The 19,739-nt window shown below is 39.8% G+C and overlaps 2 protein-coding genes across 2 annotated transcripts in view; one reads left to right on the top strand and one right to left on the bottom strand.

The window, feature by feature from the left end:
- Positions 1 to 18,058, top strand: part of DPY19L4 (dpy-19 like 4) — a gene marked incomplete at its 3' end in the record, with an annotated part of 41,416 nt that extends 23,358 nt beyond the window's left edge. Inside the window, 2 exon segments of the mRNA XM_053715212.1 lie at positions 716 to 798; positions 17,926 to 18,058. Coding sequence (XP_053571187.1) covers positions 716 to 798; positions 17,926 to 18,058 — 216 coding nt within the window.
- A 615-nt stretch (positions 18,059 to 18,673) lies between these two features.
- The window catches only part of LOC128661685 (probable C-mannosyltransferase DPY19L4), a 139,320-nt gene continuing 138,254 nt past the window's right edge, over positions 18,674 to 19,739 (bottom strand). Inside the window, exon 12 of the mRNA XM_053715911.1 lies at positions 18,674 to 18,689. Within this exon, the coding sequence (XP_053571886.1) occupies positions 18,674 to 18,689 (16 nt within the window). The remainder of the gene's footprint in view (positions 18,690 to 19,739) is intronic.

Below are 19,739 nucleotides of genomic sequence, written 5' to 3'. Positions count from 1 at the left end.
TCCATAAAATTGAAAGAGATATGAAACCTAAAATTTTTCTTTCGTGAATCAGATCGAACATGCAATTTTAAACAACTTTCCAATTTACTTCTATGATCTAATTTGCTTCGTCCTCTTGCTATCATTTGTTGAAAAGAATATCTAGGTAGGCTCAGGAGCCGCAAAGCACTACTGGGAGCTAGCTGCTAATTGGTGGTTGCACATAGATGCTTCTTGCCATTGGATTACCAGATGTGTTCAGCTTGATCCCTGTAGTGCATTGCTGCTCCTTCCACAAAGGATACCAAGAGAACAATGCACATTTGGTAATATAAATAAGAAAGTAATTTACAATTGTATGCTCTATCTCAGTCATATAATAACAATGTTTCATGTCCCTAGATGCATGTTTATTAAATACACTAAGATGGCCACTCCAGAGAAACAAACTAAATAAAGTCTATCTGATGATGGTACCACAACAACAACAGAGGTCTGAAGAAAATAAGAAATAAAGCAGAGATTGTTACAAGATGCATGAGATCATGAACTCTAATATCTTACTAACAATTAAAGTGATGGAGACTAAATAATCACTATTCCCCTTTTGAAGCAAAGAAAGTTAGACCCTTTTAAGCAATTAAAATCTGAGTTTCTGGACAGAAATCCATTCATAATTGCTGTATTGATTGTATTTAACACTAAAATAGTTGTGTTTTTGTTTTCTCCTTGCCAGTTTGTTCCTAAGATCGTTGCAGAGCTTTCAGAAATGGATCAGCATTACGAGTCAGACACTATTGAACTCATGAACTGGATCAAGTAAGTGCTGTTCGGTTGAACTGATACATGGTATTCTGCAGATTGTGTTGGTTTTAGTTCATTTTGTGACACTGGTAAACCACATACATTTCCAAATATTTCTATTTTAGCCTTATAGTCTGTATTTCAAGATCATCTTTTGTGAATCATGTGAGTTCGTTCTGTGCTTGTCCCTAACACTTCTGCTGCAAATCTCTTTTGCTTCTCAATTCCATGTCCCCAGAGTTAGTCTCAGACCACTTTTTAAAGATATCTCTGCTTGTGCATAGATGGGTTAGTCATGTGCTTAAACCTGATGACTGGAGTAACTGTGTTAGCTCATGATTCAGATGCCAAAATAACAAGGGTACTGCAGTAAGTAGTAATTCTTTTTTATCCGACTTACAATGTATTTCAAAATGACAAGCTTTCTAGAGTTCCCCTCTCGTCTTTAGTTCTGAAGGTATATTATCTAGTACTGCTTCATAACTAAATTAGAGAGAGAACCTATATATATGTGTGTTTCCCACTATTTGTATCAAGAAAAATGTATGTGATCACTAGGGGACACTAAGACTATCAAAGACCATTTTCACTGTGATTTAAGTAGTACATTATCTGTCTAGTGAAATACATCTTTCTGACTAAAGCAAGCCGGATTTACTATGGGATTTAAGCAGTCAGGATCATAACCTGATGGGACCACAGCAACAAGTAATCACAGCTGTCAGGCTGGGTACAATTCCTTGGAAGAATATACCTTTAGGTTTGCAAGATTAGAAAAAGATTAAATTATAATTACCCCGCGTTCCATACCATTAGCTACCAGCTTCCAGCTTAACACTCTGTTTGTTTCCTCATTGTATCCTCATGTTAAAGGGACATGAAACACATTTTTTTTTCGTTCATGATATAGAAAGAGCATGCAATTTTAAACAACTTTCTAATTTACTCCTATTATCTAATTTGTTTTATTGATATTCTTTGCTGAAAAGCATATCTAGATAGGCTCAGTAGCTGCCGATTGGTTGCTGCACTTAGAAGCCTCATGTGATTGGCTCACTCATGTGCATTGCTTTTTCTTCAACTAAGGATATCTATAAAATGAAGCAAAATAAATAATAGAAGTAAATTGGATTGTTGTTTAAATTTGCATTCTCTTTCTGAATCATGAAAGAAAATTTTTGGGTTTAATGTCCCTTTAAACACTTTGAGATCTTGATATAAAATTTTTAATTATGTGTAGTTAAACAACTTTGCCACATACTTTCATTATTTATTTTGCCCATTTTCCTATAATTTGAGGCTAAATATTAAAAGTTTTCCAGTTCTGAAAAGTGGAAGAGCACGACAGGCTTCACAAACCTCACCCTGCCACATATCTGACCCCAATTGTTTTCACCAGAGATTATCTGGAAAAAATGGAGCTGCAAAAATGTAAGATTTTGTTAACAATGATTACCATGGCTATCCATGTGTATTTCAGTCACAAGAATGTATCTGGCCTAAAATCTAGCTGCTGGGAGTTAGATTATTCTCCGAGAGTTATAGTAGTCTATCAGTAAATTATGAGTCAAGCATAGTTTTTTAAATTAATTTTTAATTGAAAGCAAAATTTAGAGGGGTAGGAAAGTCAAAATTAAACTTGCATGATTCAGATAGAGTATATCATTTTAAGATACTTTTAAAGCCTCTTCTATTTTCAAATGGACTTTGTTCTTTTGGTATCCATATTTAAAAACAATATGTACATTTCCTACAATAGAGGGAGCTAGCTGCTGATTGGTCACACATTTGTCTCTTGTGATTGGCTGACTAGATGTGTTCAGTTAGCTCTCAGTAGTGCAGTGCTTTTCCTTCAGCAAAGGTTAAATGAAGCAAATATTATAATAGAAGTAAATTGGAAAGTTGTTTAAAATCTTATGTTTTATCTGAAACCTGAAAGAAAGAAAAAAAGGGATGTCCCTTTAATGCAGCACAATAATGGTTCATGTCCCTTTTTAATGCAGCACAAGAATGGTTCATGTGGTTCTTTAACTAACAATAAATATAAGGAGTAATAATTATAATAACAATTGTCAGCATCCAATAACATAGAGGCTGGCTATCTATCTATCTATCATATCTATTTGTGTGTGTTTTAAGGGCCATTAAAGTGTATTGTGTGTATGTATATATGTGTGTATATATATATATATATATATATATATATATATATTATATATATATTATATATATATATATGTATGTGTGTGTGTGTGTAAATGTATATATATATACAGGTGGCCCTCGTTTTACAACGGTTCAATTTACACCGTTTCAGAATAACAACCTTTTTTTTTCATTCATGTGACTGCTATTGAAAAGCATTGAGAAGCAGTGCATTTATTAAAATAGGCAGTAGGTGGAGCTGTCCGCTTGTGTTGCAGCCAAGCAAGCTGAAATTAATCAGTTTAACCAGACCTGAGCTATTGAGCAGATTTCAAAGGAACAAGATCTTCCTGTCTATAAATCAGTCCAGTTTGGAATGCATAGAAAGAACTGTTTGAAGAAAAATGCGAAGTCTGTGTTGTGTGATTATTTTATTAGGTTTATAATGCTGTTTAGCAAATGTTTTTGTTCATTTAACTTAGTTTAATTATATATTCTGTGTTGTGTGATTATTTTATTACGTTTATAATGCAGTCTAGCATTTAAAGTCTTCATTTCAAAGCTTTAAAAATAATGTATTAGGCGTTACTTATGACAATTTTGAGAGGGGCCTGGAACCTAACTCCCTCACTTCCCATTGACTTACATTATAAACTGGGTTTCAATTTACAACGGTTTCGATTTACAACCATTCCTTCTGGAACCTAACCCCGGCGTAAACTGAGGGCTACCTGTGTGTATATATATATATATATATATATATATTCAAAATGCAACCAAATAAAAGGGCAGTTGTTGCTGTAAAAAAGTGCTTGTTGTATGGTATCAATTCAGTACTTCTGTTACTCTGAATGAGAAGTTCAAGCACTGTTCCATATCCCACATTTGTAGTTGTGAGTGAGTATTATGCACTTAACACATTTACAGTGATTCAAATCCCTCACCATGGAGTGCGTGTTAACATACCATGTTTCAGCTGATGTTTTCCAATCCGATCATACAGCCAGCACTCGCCTACGGCATTAAGCAAGGTCCATGACCCGTAGATGCTTCAGGGGGAAAAAGAATTGTGCATTCAAACACTCAGGCACCGTCCTGGTCAGAACGGTATCAAACATAAGGTCCGATGCTGTATAGGGCTCTCCACACACCCACTTTTAGTGCAAAAGAATATATTCACAAGAGGTACAGCATATAGGCTTGCAAAACAGGAAAATATTATTAACTATAAACACACTAGTATTAGCTTTTGGTATGAATTTTCTAATATGGGTGTTTAACATCGCTTTAGCCCTAGTTCTCAGATTAACTTATTGTTCGTTACCGTCTATTACCTTTTCTATGACCTCTACAATACTATGCAATCAATTTAAATTATTCCAATTGGTGTGCTATTTGTTGTTTTTTATTTGTCTTTTCTTTATGCCTGTTATTTTGAAATGTGAATCTTAAGCCTGATTGGTTTGTGAGTACACCTCCTAGAGGTATAAAGGCAAGCTTTACACACCTGTTAATCAGCTCTGATGAAGTGCCGTTTGAGGCAGGAAATGCGTCAGCTGTGGTAAAATCTGTGTTGCTGTGCCCTTGTGATTTTTACACATATATACAATAAAATGGACGTTTTAACCTAAATTTCTATTTTTCCTGTTTTGCAAGCATTTTTGAGTCTTATTATACTGTACCTCTTGTGACTATATATATATATATATATATATTCACACACGTGCATCTCAGCAGTCAAATCTATAAATACTCATTTTTCTATAAAGCATGTAACATTAGGCCATCACCATTTTTCCATCGTTCACAATGACATCTACAGTTACAGTATCTCACAAAAGTGAGTCCCCCCTCACATTTTTGTAAATATTTTATTATATCTTTTCATGTGACAACACTGAAGAAATGACACTTTGCTACAATGTAAAGTAGTGAGTGCACAGCCTGTACAACAGTGTAAATTTGCTGTCCCCTCAAAATAACTCAATACACAGCCATTAATGTCTAAACCGTTGGCAACAAAAGTGAGTACATCCCTAAGTGGAAGTGTCCAAATTGGGCCCAAAGTGTCAATATTTTGTGTGGCCACCATTATTTTCCAGCACTGCCGTAACCCTCTTGGGCATGGAGTTCACCAGAGCTTCACAAGTTACCACTGGAATCCTCTTCCACTCCTCCATGACGACATTACAGAGCTGGTGGATGTTAGAGAACTTGCGCTCCCCCACCTTCCATTTGAGGATGCCCCACAGACGCTCAATAAGTTTAGGTCTGGAGACATGCTTGGCCAGTCCATCACCTTTACCCTCAGCTTCTTTAGCAAGGTAGTGGTCGTCTTGGAGGTGTGTTTGGGGTCGTTATCGTGTTGGAATACTGCCCTGCGGCCCAGTCTCCGAAGGGAGGGGATCATGCTCTGCTTCAGTATGTCACAGTACATGCTGGCATTCATGGTTCCCTCAATGAACTGTAGCTCCCCAGTGCTGGCAGCACTCATGCAGGCCCAGACCATGACACTCCCACCACCATGCTTGACTGTAGGCAAGACATACTTGTCTTTATATTTCTCACCTGGTTGCTGCCACACACGCTTGACACCATCTGAACCAAATAAATTTATTTTAGTCTCATCGGACCACAGGACATGGTTCCAGTAATCCATGTCCTTAGTCTGCTTGTCTTCAGCAAACGGTTTGCGGGCTTTCTTGTGCATCATCTTTAGAAGAGGCTTCCTTCTGGGACGACAGCCATGCAGACCAATGTGATGCAGTGTGCAGTGTATGTTTCTTTCATGTAATTAACAAGAGTCCATGAGCTAGTGACGTATGGGATATACATTCCTACCAGGAGGGGCAAAGTTTCCCAAACCTTAAAATGCCTATAAATACACCCCTCACCACACCCACAAATCAGTTTTACAAACTTTGCCTCCAAGGGAGGTGGTGAAGTAAGTTTGTGCTAGATTCTACGTTGATATGCGCTCCGCAGCAAGTTGGAGCCCGGTTTTCCTCTCAGCGTGCAGTGAATGTCAGAGGGATGTGAAGAGAGTATTGCCTATTGAATGCAGTGATCTCCTTCTACGGGGTCTATTTCATAAGGTTCTCTGTTATCGGTCGTAGAGATTCATCTCTTACCTCCCTTTTCAGATCGACGATATACTCTTATATTTACCATTTCCTCTACTGATTCTCGTTTCAGTACTGGTTTGGCTTTCTACAAACATGTAGATGAGTGTCCTGGGGTAAGTAAGTCTTATTTTCTGTGACACTCTAAGCTATGGTTGGGCACTTTATTTATAAAGTTCTAAATATATGTATTCAAACATTTATTTGCCTTGACTCAGAATGTTCAACTTTCCTTATTTTCAGACAGTCAGTTTCATATTTGGGATTATGCTTTAAATTATCATATTTTTTCTTACCTCAAAAATTTGACTTTTTTCCCTGTGGGCTGTTAGGCTCGCGGGGGCTGAAAATGCTTCATTTTATTGCGTCATTCTTGGCGCGGACTTTTTTGGCGCAAAAATTCTTTTCCGTTTCCGGCGTCATACGTGTCGCCGGAAGTTGCGTCATTTTTGAACTCCGTGCAGTTTTCAGAGCTCTTCAGTTTTGGCCTCTTCTGAAGAGAGAATCGTTCATTTGTTTTCAGACAGACAATGTCACAACTGTGGCATACATCAATCATCAAGGAGGGACTCACAGTCCTCTGGCTATGAAAGAAGTATCTCGAATTTTGGTGGAATCCAGCTCCTGTCTAATCTCTGCGGTTCATATCCCAGGTGTAGACAATTGGGAAGCGGATTATCTCAGTCGCCAAACGTTGCATCCGGGCGAATGGTCTCTTCACCCAGAGGTATTTCTTCAGATTGTTCAAATGTGGGGGCTCCCAGAGATAGATCTGATGGCCTCTCATCTAAACAAGAAACTTCCCAGGTATCTGTCCAGATCCCGGGATCCTCAGGCGGAGGCAGTGGATGCATTATCACTTCCTTGGAAGTATCATCCTGCCTATATCTTTCCGCCTCTAGTTCTTCTTCCAAGAGTAATCTCCAAGATTCTGAGGGAATGCTCGTTTGTTCTGCTAATAGCTCCGGCATGGCCTCACAGGTTTTGGTATTCGGATCTTGTCCGGATGGCATCTTGCCAACCATGGACTCTTCCGTTAAGACCAGACCTTCTGTCACAAGGTCCTTTTTTCCATCCGGATCTGAAATCCTTAAATTTAAAGGTATGGAGATTGAACGCTTGATTCTTGGTCATAGAGGTTTCTCTGACTCCGTGATTAATACTATGTTACAGGCTCGTAAATCTGTATCTCGAGAGATATATTATAGAGTCTGGAAGACTTATATTTCTTGGTGTCTTTCTCATCATTTTTCTTGGCATTCTTTTAGAATACCGAGAATTTTACAGTTTCTTCAGGATGGTTTAGATAAGGGTTTGTCCACGAGTTCTTTGAAAGGACAAATCTCCGCTCTTTCTGTTCTTTTTCACAGAAAGATTGCTATTCTTCCTGATATTCATTGTTTTGTACAAGCTTTGGTTCGTATAAAACCTGTCATTAAGTCAATTTCTCCTCCATGGAGTTTGAATTTGGTTCTGGGAGCTCTTCAAGCTCCTCCGTTTGAACCTATGCATTCATTGGACATTAAATTACTTTCTTGGAAAGTTTTGTTCCTTTTGGCCATCTCTTCTGCTAGAAGAGTTTCTGAATTATCTGCTCTTTCGTGTGAGTCTCCTTTTCTGATTTTTCATCAGGATAAGGCGGTGTTGCGAACTTCTTTTGAATTTTTACCTAAAGTTGTGAATTCCAACAACATTAGTAGAGAAATTGTGGTTCCTTCATTATGTCCTAATCCTAAGAATTCTAAGGAGAAATCATTGCATTCTTTGGATGTTGTTAGAGCTTTGAAATATTATGTTGAAGCTACGAAATCTTTCCGTAAGACTTCTAGTCTATTTGTTATCTTTTCCGGTTCTAGGAAAGGCCAGAAAGCTTCTGCCATTTCTTTGGCATCTTGGTTGAAATCTTTAATTCATCTTGCCTATGTTGAGTCGGGTAAAATTCCGCCTCAGAGAATTACAGCTCATTCTACTAGGTCTGTATCTACTTCCTGGGCGTTTAGGAATGAAGCTTCGGTTGACCAGATCTGCAAAGCAGCAACTTGGTCCTCTTTGCATACTTTTACTAAATTCTACCATTTTGATGTATTTTCTTCTTCTGAAGCAGTTTTTGGTAGAAAAGTTCTTCAGGCAGCGGTTTCAGTTTGAATCTTCTGCTTATGTTTTTTGTTAAACTTTATTTTGGGTGTGGATTATTTTCAGCAGGAATTGGCTGTCTTTATTTTATCCCTCCCTCTCTAGTGACTCTTGTGTGGAAAGATCCACATCTTGGGTAGTCATTATCCCATACGTCACTAGCTCATGGACTCTTGTTAATTACATGAAAGAAAACATAATTTATGTAAGAACTTACCTGATAAATTCATTTCTTTCATATTAACAAGAGTCCATGAGGCCCACCCTTTTTTGTGGTGGTTATGATTTTTTTGTATAAAGCACAATTATTCCAATTCCTTATTTTATATGCTTCGCACTTTTTTTCTTATCACCCCACTTCTTGGCTATTCGTTAAACTGATTTGTGGGTGTGGTGAGGGGTGTATTTATAGGCATTTTAAGGTTTGGGAAACTTTGCCCCTCCTGGTAGGAATGTATATCCCATACGTCACTAGCTCATGGACTCTTGTTAATATGAAAGAAATGAATTTATCAGGTAAGTTCTTACATAAATTATGTTTTTGAGCACTGACAGGCTGACCCCCCACCCCTTCAACCTCTGCAGCAATGCTTGCAGCACTCATACGTCTATTTCCCAAAGACAACCTCTGGATATGGTGCTGAACACGTGCACTCAACTTCTTTGGTCGACCATGGCAAGGTCTGTTCTGAGTGGAACCTCTCCTGTGCAACCATTGTATGGTCTTGCCCACCGTGCTGCAGCTCAGTTTCAGGGTCTTGGCAATCTTCTTATAGCCTAGGCCATCTTTATGTAGAGCAACAATTCTTTTTTTCAGATCCTCAGAGAGTTCTTTGCCATAAGGTGCCATGTTGAAATTCCAGTGACCAGTATGAGAGAGTGTGAGAGCATTAACACCAAATTTAACACACCTGCTCCCCATTCACACCTGAGACCTTGTAACACTAAGGAGTCACAGGACACCGTGGAGGGAAAATGGCTAATTGGACCCAATTTGGACGTTTCCACTTAGGGGTGTACTTATTTTTGTTGCCAATGGTTTAGACATTAATGGCTGTGTGTTGAGTTATTTTAAGGGGACAGCACATTTACACTGTTATACAGGCTGTACACTCACTACTTTACTTTGTTGAAACGTGTAATTTCTTCAGTGTTGTCACATGAAAATATACAGAATTCCGCTGGTGGAATTTAACATTGCACGCAATCGCTATTTTGAGCTCGCGTGCAATGCCGCCCCCTTCCCTCGCACAGCCAATCATGCGCGGGGAGGAGCTATCAATCTCCCTGGTCAGACGATTTAAATTCTCCACCTATGATGTGGAGAAGAGGGTAGGAAGCAGCGGTCTGATGACCACTGCTTCATATATACGGACTGCAGGTTCTCTTCTGAGAACCTGCAGTTGAAGAGCAGGAGAAGGCTTGATAAATCGAGCCCTAAGTATAAGGAGTAATAATAACAATTGTCAGCATCCAATAACACAGAGGCTGGGTTTCTAACTATTTTTTTTTTAGAAAGCAATGCTTGATAACTAGGCTCTATAGTTCACTGATTATGTGCACCTTGAAAGGAGAGTATATAGATAAGATGGGGATTGCCTGGTATTTCAGGGCTGGAAAGTCCTTTTCAGGTGGAATCAGACTGATTGTCTTCAAGAAAGTTCTCCTCTGTGAAAGCTCCAAGGTTGTGACCCATCAAAGAACAAGTCACTAAGCCATTATTCCTGGTTGAGCGCTTTTCATTCTGTTAGTATAGATAAAATAGTATGCCCCTTAAAGGGCTCGATTTATCATTTAAGGGCGGACAGGGGAATACATATTCGCCCCTGTCTTCCCAAGCTCTCCTGTGGTGGGGAGAAATTCACTGCCGGAATTTAACATGGCACAAGAGCGCTATTTTGCGCTTGCGTGCAATCCCGCCCTCTGCCTGCGCACAGCCAATCACGCGCGGGCAGGAGCTGTCAATCTCCCCTGTTGGACCGGGGAGATTGAAAATATCCATCTAAATGGTGGAGAAGAGGGTAGGAAGCAGCACTCTGATGACCGCTGCATGATAAATCGTGACTGCAGGTTCTTTTGTGAAAAACTGCAGTTATAGGGAGGCGAAGGGCTTGATAAATCAAACCCAAAGGGACAGTAAACAACTTGTACTTACAAGACATTTCTGTTGTGTTGCTAAAGAATAACATATCAACCAAATCTTAACCTTTTATTAAAACAAATTAACATCCTTTTTATGGCAATTATTTTTTTCAAACTCCATTTACCTTATTTGGAGGAGCAAATCTGGGCTTTAGTCTACAGTCAACAAGGCTAATGACTGCCATAAAGTTAGTATAAAATGCATTGGTTTGCAGTTTTAATCTGATAAAGCCAATAAAGGAACATATATGTAGCTGGGTTGGCCTTGAAATGTCAGTAGGGTGCAGTTCTGAGAATTAGAAATTGCTCAATTTCAGAGCTGAATTAAATAAAAAGGGGCAAATAAATAATAAAAATATTGCAAAGTTGTTCTTATTTATGCATAACTAAGCATTTTATGTACAAATCTCAAGGTGTTTACTGTCCCTTTAAGAAGCACCACTAAGTTTATTTTGCTTTCAGTATTTTAAAGTAAAATATAGGGCATTAAGGAAAGTTATATATTATAATAGGACATGTGTATAAAAAACTGTTAAACAGAAAATAAAGACTGATCCAGAGCTATGTGGAAAATATAAAGATTAATTCTTCAATATATTGTCAAGGTTTAGCAAGAGGAGACAAAAAAAACTGCACATTATGGCAACAGAAGGGTTATGTAAGGTGCCAATAAGGAAATTTTTGCATTGTTTTATGGAATTTGAGGCCTAAGTTATGGTAGGGGATTAGTTAGTAAGTTCTACAGATAGTATTGCAGAGACCTGTGTGGGTCAAATGAAATGTTCTTAGAATTATTTAACCCATCCTTCCTTATTTTGGATTTACGGCTCAGGGATAATTCATTTTGTAATTGGAAAATGAAATAATGCTATTAACAAACTTTGTTATAATTTCTTTGTACATTGTTTGCTGTAAACAAAAAAGTAGACAGGTGGTGTTGCAATGCATACAAGGTTGAGGGGCACTGATCTAAAGTGGAATGGGATTAATATTGAATTTGTTTCTGCAGCTGGTTCGCATGCTATACAAATCTAGCTCTATAGATTAGTTGTCATGGCTGTGAGTGCTCACAGATGCAGTGGGCTGAGACAAGTAACGTATAATTACGTCAGCAGGGGAGAGTGTATGTTACATTTTGTATGACTATGTGCGTTACAAAGACCTCAGCTGATGTAGACTTACACAAACAGATCTGTTTTTTTATTTTTTTATTACCATCATTATTTAACAAGTTCCAAAGAAGCGAAGTGTGGGAAAAGCACAGAGAAAGCTCTTGTTATACTGTTTTATTTAAGGTGAACCAAAGCACTATTGCCTCTGAGCAGGCGTGCTTAGGAAATGCAAGTACACAAAACCTATGCCCTGAAGTTCTTATAAACAGTAAAACCTATTACTGTGATTGAATTTGAAGTGTACCGATGGGCATTTCAAATTCAACTAGAATGTCCTTATAAAGAACAGAGTATGGTAAATATTTATACCGAATTCTATTGCCTTGTCTCCTAGTCATAAGAGAAAAAAATACTCCCTTTCTTATAGATCATCCATTACTTATGGGATATATTCTCCTTCCCAACAGGAAGTTGCAAGAGGATCACCCAAGCAGAGCTGCTATATAGCTCCTCCCCTCACATGTCATATCCAGTCATTCTCTTGCAACCCTCAACAAAGAAGGAGGTCGCGAGAGGAGCTGGAGTTTTTACTTAACTATTCTTCAATCAAAAGTTTGTTATTTTAAATGGCACCGGAGTGTGCTGTTTTTCTATCTCAGGCAGTATTTGGAAGAAGAAACTGCCTGCGTTTTTTATCTATGATCTTAGCAGGCGTAACTAAGATCCACTGGCTGTTCTCGACATTCTGAGGAGTGGGGTAACTTCAGAAACTGGGAATAGCATGCGGGGTCCTCCGCAAATGAGGTATGTGCAGTACTTTATTTTCTGGGAATGGAATTGACTAAGAAAATACTGCTGTTACCGTATGATGTAAGTACAGCCTTAAATGCAGTAGTAGCAACTGGTATCAGGCTGATAAATGTATGCGCAGTCGAGTTATATTCTAGGGACTAGAATTTGACTGAGAAAATACTGTTAACACTGAAATAATACTTAAGCCTTCTCTGCAGTGGTAGCGACTGGTAGCAGGCTTAGTGATACCTTTGCATGACAATGAAAAATGTTGTTTTTTAATAAAACGTTTACTGGCATGTTATTCGTTTTTGTGAGGTACTTTGGTGGTAAATCGCTTTGGGCATGATTTTTTTCCACATGGCTAACATATTTTTCTGCATGGAAACCATTATATCAGGGCTCCCACTGTTGTGATTGGAGTGGGAGGGCCCTTGTTTTAGCGCCTTGTTGCGCAGTTAAAATTATTGCACAGTCTTTCTGCTTCTTCCTCCTTGATCCAGGACGTCTCTAGAGAGCTCAGGGGTCTGCAAATTTCATTTGTGAGGGAGGTAATCAGTCACAGCAGATCTGTGACAGTGTGCTGACTGTGATTAAAAGCGTTAAATCTTAATTGATATCTGTTTTATCCGTTTTGGGTATTGAGGGGTTAATCATCCTTTTGCTAATGGGTGCAATCCTCTGCTAATAATACACTTGTTAAGAATTGTTTAATTATATCTGTATTTTTGAAGCGCTGCAGCGTTTTTTATATTGCTTGTAAAACTTATTGAAAGTGATTTCCAAGCTTGTTAGTTTCATTGCTAAGTCTGTTTTAAACATGTCTGATTCAGAGGAAACTGTTTGTTCATCATGTTCAAAAGCCAATGTGGAGCCCAATAGAACGATGTGTACCAATTGTATTGATATTGCTTTGAATAAAAGTCAATCTGTACCGATAAAGAAGCTATCACCAGACAACGAGGGGGAAGTTATGCCGCCTAACTCTCCTCACGTGTCAGTACCTGCGTCTCCCGCTCGGGAGATGCGTAGGATTGAGACACCTAGTACATCTAGGCCCTTACAAATCACTTTACATGATATGGCTAATGTTATGAAAGAAGTATTATATAATATGCCCGAATTAAGGGGCAAACGCGATAGCTCTGGGTTAAGGACAGAGCGCGCTGATGACACGAGAGCCATGTCTGATACTGCGTCACAATTTGCAGAACATGAGGACGGTGAGCTTCATTCTGTCGGTGACGGTTCTGATCCGGGGAGACCGGATTCAGAAATTTCAAATTTTAAATTTAAGCTTGAGAACCTCCGTGTGTTACTAGGGGAGGTATTAGCGGCTCTGAATGATTGCGACACGGTGGCAATTCCAGAGAAATTGTGTAGGTTGGATAGATACTATGCGGTACCGGTGTGTACTGACGTCTTTCCTATACCAAAAAGACTTACAGAAATTATAAGTAAGGAGTGGGATAGACCCGGTGTGCCTTTTTCCCCTCCCCCGATATTTAGAAAAATGTTCCCTATAGACGCCACCACACAAGACTTATGGCAGACGGTCCCTAAGGTGGAGGGAGCAGTTTCTACGTTAGCCAAGCGTACCACTATCCCGGTGGAGGATAGCTGTGCTTTCTCAGATCCAATGGATAAAAAATTAGAGGGTTATCTTAAGAAAATGTTTGTTCAACAGGGTTTTATTTTGCAGCCTCTTGCATGCATTGCGCCTGTCACGGCTGCAGCGGCATTCTGGTTTGAGTCTCTGGAAGAGGCGATTCGCACAGAGCCGTTGGATGAGGCCTTGAGCAAAGTTAGAACCCTTAAGCAAGCTAATGCGTTTGTTTCAGATGCCGTAGTACATCTAACCAAACTTACGGCTAAAAATTCCGGATTCGCCATACAGGCGCGCAGAGCGCTCTGGCTTAAATCCTGGTCAGCGGATGTAACTTCCAAGTCTAAACTACTTAACATTCCTTTCAAAGGGCAGACCTTATTCGGGCCCGGCTTGAAGGAAATTATTGCTGACATTACGGGAGGTAAGGGCCACGCCCTTCCTCAGGACAGGACCAAACAGTCTAATTTTCGTGCCTTTCGTAACTTCAAGGCAGGAGCAGCATCGACTTCCTCCGCTCCAAAACAGGAAGGAACTACTGCTCGTTACAGACAAGGTTGGAAAGGCAACCAGTCATGGAACAAGGGCAAGCAGGCCAGAAAGCCTACTCCCGCCCCTAAGACAGCATGAAGTCAGGGCCCCCTATCCAGAGACGGATTTAGTGGGGGGCAGATTTTCTCTCTTTGCCCAGGCTTGGGCAAGAGATGTGTAGGATCCCTGGACGTTAAAGATTATATCTCAGGGATACCTTCTGGATTTCAAAACCTCTCCTCCACAAGGTTCCATCTTTCGAGGTTATCGACAAACCTAGTAAAGAGAGAAGCATTTCTACAATGTGTACAAGACCTCTTAATCATGGGGGTGATCCACTCAGTTCCGCGATCGGAACAGGGACAAGGATTTTACTCAAATCTATTTGTGGTTCCCAAAAAAGAGGGAATCTTCAGACCAATCTTGGACTTAAAGATCTTAAACAAATTCCTAAGGGTACCATCGTTCAAGATGGAAACCATTCGAACCATCCTACCCATGATCCAAGAGGGTCAATATATGACCACGGTGGACTTAAAGGATGCTTACCTTCATATACCGATTCACAAAGATCATTATCGGTACCTGAGATTTGCCTTTCTAGACAGGCATTACCAGTTTGTGGCTCTTCCTTCGGGTTAGCCACGGCCCCGAGAATTTTTACGAAGGTTCTGGGCTCACTCCTGGCGGTACTAAGACCACGAGGCATAGCGGTGGCTCCGTACCTAGACGACATTCTGATACAAGCGTCAAGTTTTCAGAATGCAAAGTCTCATACAGAGATAGTTCTAGCATTTCTGAGGTCGCATGGGTGGAAAGTGAACGTGGAAAAGAGTTCTCTGTTACCACTCACAAGGGTTCCTTTTCTAGGGACTCTTATAGATTTTGTAGAGATGAAGATTTACCTGACGGAGTCCAGGTTATCAAAGATTCTCAATGCTTGCCGTGTCTTTCATTCCGTTCCAAGCCCATCAGTAGCTCAGTGCATGGAGGTAATCGGCTTAATGGTCGCGGCGATGGACATAGTGCCATTTGCGCGCCTGCATCTCAGACCGCTGCAACTATGCATGCTCAGTCAATGGAACGGGGATTACTCAGATCTGTCCCCTTTGCTAAATCTGGACCAGGAGACCAGAGATTCGCTTCTCTGGTGGTTGTCACCGGTTCATCTGTCCAAAGGAATGACCTTTCGCAGGCTAGATTGGACGATTGTAACAACGGATGCCAGCCTTCTAGGTTGGGGAGCAGTCTGGAATTCCCTGAAGGCTCAGGTATCGTGGACTCAGGAGGAGAAACTCCTCCCAATAGACATTCTAGAATTAAGAGCAATATTCAATGCTCTTCTTGCTTGGCCTCAGTTAGCAAAGCTGAGGTTCATCAGATTTCAGTCGGACAATATCACGACTGTGGCTTACATCAATCATCAAGGGGGAACCATGAGTTCCCTAGCGATGTTGGAAGTCTCGAAGATAATTCGCTGGGCAGAGTCTCACTCTTGCCACCTGTCAGCGATTCACATCCCAGGCGTAGAGAACTGGGAGGCGGATTTCCTAAGTCGCCAGACTTTTCATCCGGGAGAGTGGGAACTTCACCCGGAGGTATTTGCTCAACTGATTCGTCGTTGGGGCAAACCGGATCTGGATCTCATGGCATCTCGCCAGAACGCAAAGCTTCCTTGTTACGGATCCAGGTCCAGGGACCCGGGAGCGATGCTGGTAGATGCATTAGCAGCCCCTTGGGTTTTCAACATAGCTTATGTGTTTCCACCATTTCCGTTGCTACCTCGGCTGATTGCCAGGATCAAACAGGAGAGGGCATCGGTAATTCTGATAGCGCCTGCGTGGCCACGCAGGACCTGGTATGCAGACCTAGTGGACATGTCATCCTGTCCGCCATGGTCTCTTCCTCTGAGGCAGGACCTTCTAATTCAGGGTCCTTTCAACCATCCAAACCTAATTTCTCTGAGGCTGACTGCCTGGAAATTGAACGCTTGATTCTATCAAAGCGTGGGTTTTCGGATTCGGTTATTGATACATTAATACAGGCTTGGAAACCTGTGACAAGAAAAATTTACCATAAGATATGGCGTAAATATTTATATTGGTGCGAATCCAAGAGTTACTCATGGAGTAAGGTTAGGATTCCTAGGATATTAGCTTTTCTACAAGAGGGTTTAGAAAAGGGTTTATCCGCTAGTTCGCTAAAGGGACAGATTTCAGCTCTGTCTATTCTTTTACACAAACGTCTGGCAGAGCATCCAGACGTCCAGGCCTTTTGTCAGGCTTTGGCTAGAATTAAACCTGTGTTTAAAGCTGTTGCTCCTCCGTGGAGCTTAAACTTGGTTCTTAAAGTTCTTCAGGGTGTTCCGTTTGAACCCCTTCATTCCATTGATATTAAGCTTTTATCTTGGAAAGTTTTGCTTTTGATGGCTATTTCCTCGGCTCGAAGAGTCTCTGAGTTGTCTGCCTTACATTGTGATTCTCCTTATCTGATCTTTCATTCAGACAAGGTAGTTCTGCGTACTAAACCTGGGTTTTTACCTAAGGTTGTTTCTAACAGGAATATTAATCAAGAGATTGTTGTTCCATCATTATGTCCTAATCCTTCTTCAAAGAAGGGAACGTCTTTTGCATAATCTAGACGTGGTCCGTGCTCTGAAGTTCTACTTACAGGCAACTAAAGATTTTAGACAAACTTCTTCTCTGTTTGTCGTTTACTCTGGACAGAGGAGAGGTCAAAAGGCTTCGGCTACCTCTCTCTCTTTTTGGCTTCGTAGCATAATACGTTTAGCCTATGAGACTGCTGGACAGCAGCCTCCTGAAAGAATTACAGCTCATTCCACCAGAGCTGTGGCTTCCACCTGGGCCTTTAAGAATGAGGCCTCTGTTGAACAGATTTGCAAGGCTGCAACTTGGTCTTCACTTCATACTTTTTCCAAATTTTACAAATTTGACACTTTCGCTTCTTCGGAGGCTGGTTTTGGGAGAAAGGTTCTACAGGCAGTGGTTCCTTCTGTTTAATGTTCCTGCCTTGTCCCTCCCATCATCCGTGTACTTAGCTTTGGTATTGGTATCCCATAAGTAATGGATGACCCGTGGACTGAACACACTTAACAAGAGAAAACATAATTTATGCTTACCTGATAAATTTATTTCTCTTGTAGTGTGTTCAGTCCACGGCCCGCCCTGTCTTTTTCAGGCAGGTTCTAAATTTTAAAATTATAACTCCAGTCACCACTGCACCTTATAGTTTCTCCTTTCTCGTCTTGTTTCGGTCGAATGACTGGATATGACATGTGAGGGGAGGAGCTATATAGCAGCTCTGCTTGGGTGATCCTCTTGCAACTTCCTGTTGGGAAGGAGAATATATTCCATAAGTAATGGATGACCTGTGGACTGAACACACTACAAGAGAAATAAATTTATCAGGTAAGCATAAATTATGTTTTTTTTTTATGTGTGTTTTATAGATAATTGTATGAACAATACATGAGAGATTTGAGCCTAGATAAAAAAATGCTCATACAGACTCTGTTTGATAATTGTATATTGTTTTTCAGGGGGCAGGCTCCTCTTGCTGCAGTATTTGCTGGAAGCCCACAGTTAATGGGTGTGATCAAGCTTTGCACGGGTTGGATGGTAACCAGCCTCCCAGTCTATAATGATGAAGACTTCATGAAAAGGAACGAAAATGTAAGAGACTTTTATTATTTTTCAAGATGCTGTCTAGCTATATGCAAACTAGATACATGTCATTTAAACAGTACAATATATAAAATAACTTGTAGGTGATTAAACTAATGAGAGCATGCAGAGTCTCCAGCACTGTCACATCTGGACAGACACAGTATCCACTACACGTTGCGAGGCCACTCACCTTCTTCAGGTATTATGAAGGGATCATGTTTTAAACATTTGGCCAATAACTTAAAGAGAAATGAAACCCAACATTTTTCTTTCATGATTTAGGTAGAACGTACAATTTTAAAAAAACTTTCCAGTTTACTTCTATTATCAAATTTGCTTCATTCTCTTGGTATCATTTGTTGAAGGAGCAGCAGTGCACTACTGGATTCTAACTAAACACATGGGTGAGCCAATGACAATCGAGATATATATACACAGCCAACAATCAGCAGCTAGAACCTAGGTTCTTTGCTGCTCCTGAGCTTTTCCTAGATAAACCTTTCAGCAAAGGATAACAAGAGAAGGAAGCAAATTAAATAATAGAAGTAAATTGGAAAGTTGTTTACAATTTTATGTTCTATCTAAATCATGAATGTCTAATTATGACTTTACTGCTGTCGGCTATCTAGGATGGAGCCTATAAAAATTAAATTGACATGAAAGTAAAAAATAAACTTTTATGACTCCTATAGAACATGCAATTTTAAGGGAGTTTTTAATTTACTTCTCTTATCAGATTTACTTTGTGTCTTGGTATTCTTTGGTGAAAAGCATACTTAGGTAGGCTCATAAGAAGCAATTCACTACTGGGTGCTAGCTGGTGATTGGTGGTTACACACATGCCTCTTGTCATTGGCTCCCCAGAAGAGTTCAGATAGGTCCTAATAGTCCATTTTACCTCTGGAGCTGACATTAACTATGTGTTTTACAACTTTTGCAGAGGTTAAACAAGCAATAGTGCAATAATAAATTGCTTAAACACATTACTAAATACTAAAAAATACTATTTGCCATTTGTCTAAAATTAAGTCTGGGACATTTTCTGTCCTCCTAGTAAAAGGGGCTGAGCTTGTTTTCAGTTAAATGACCTTGTCATTGATTGCCTTTGACTGTGTGTGATGATGCAGAAACTTGTACAACACAAACATTCCGTAGTAATAATGATTTACTTCTAGTTTTTTTTTATGCTCTGTCCATTGCAAAATTCTATTAAAGGTCTTATTTGTGATCTGTCTATCCTATCTATGTTTGTGTGTTAAGCGCCATTTAAGTGTATGTGTGTATGTATATATGTGTGTGTGTGTATATATGTGTGTGTGTATATATATATATATATATATATAAATAAACAATTAGCCGGTAGCCCAGCACTCCAACTTAGGAGTTTTTACTACCTGGGTGCTGTCCTCATAGGATACATGTAGTAATTTTCTTATGGAGGGAGGGCACTCACAGGACTTTTTAAAGCAAGACAGTGTAATTTTATTTCCAAGTGAATATAACCGTTAAATAGTTGTCGACGTTTCGGCCCCAATGTGGGCCTTTCTCAAGACAAGAATGTCATACAGGACGCAATCAGTATCGCTCACGACAGCATGCAAGCCGGTCTCCTGTGAGTGCCCTCCTTTCTTAAGAAAATTACTATATATACCTGAGCTATCGAGCAGATTTCAAAGGAACAAGAACT

This window comes from Bombina bombina, chromosome 5, assembly GCF_027579735.1.
Source record: "Bombina bombina isolate aBomBom1 chromosome 5, aBomBom1.pri, whole genome shotgun sequence".
NCBI lineage: Eukaryota > Metazoa > Chordata > Amphibia > Anura > Bombinatoridae > Bombina > Bombina bombina.
The sequence above is the reverse complement of the archived record's forward strand: the minus strand, read 5'-3'. Positions and strand labels throughout refer to the sequence as shown.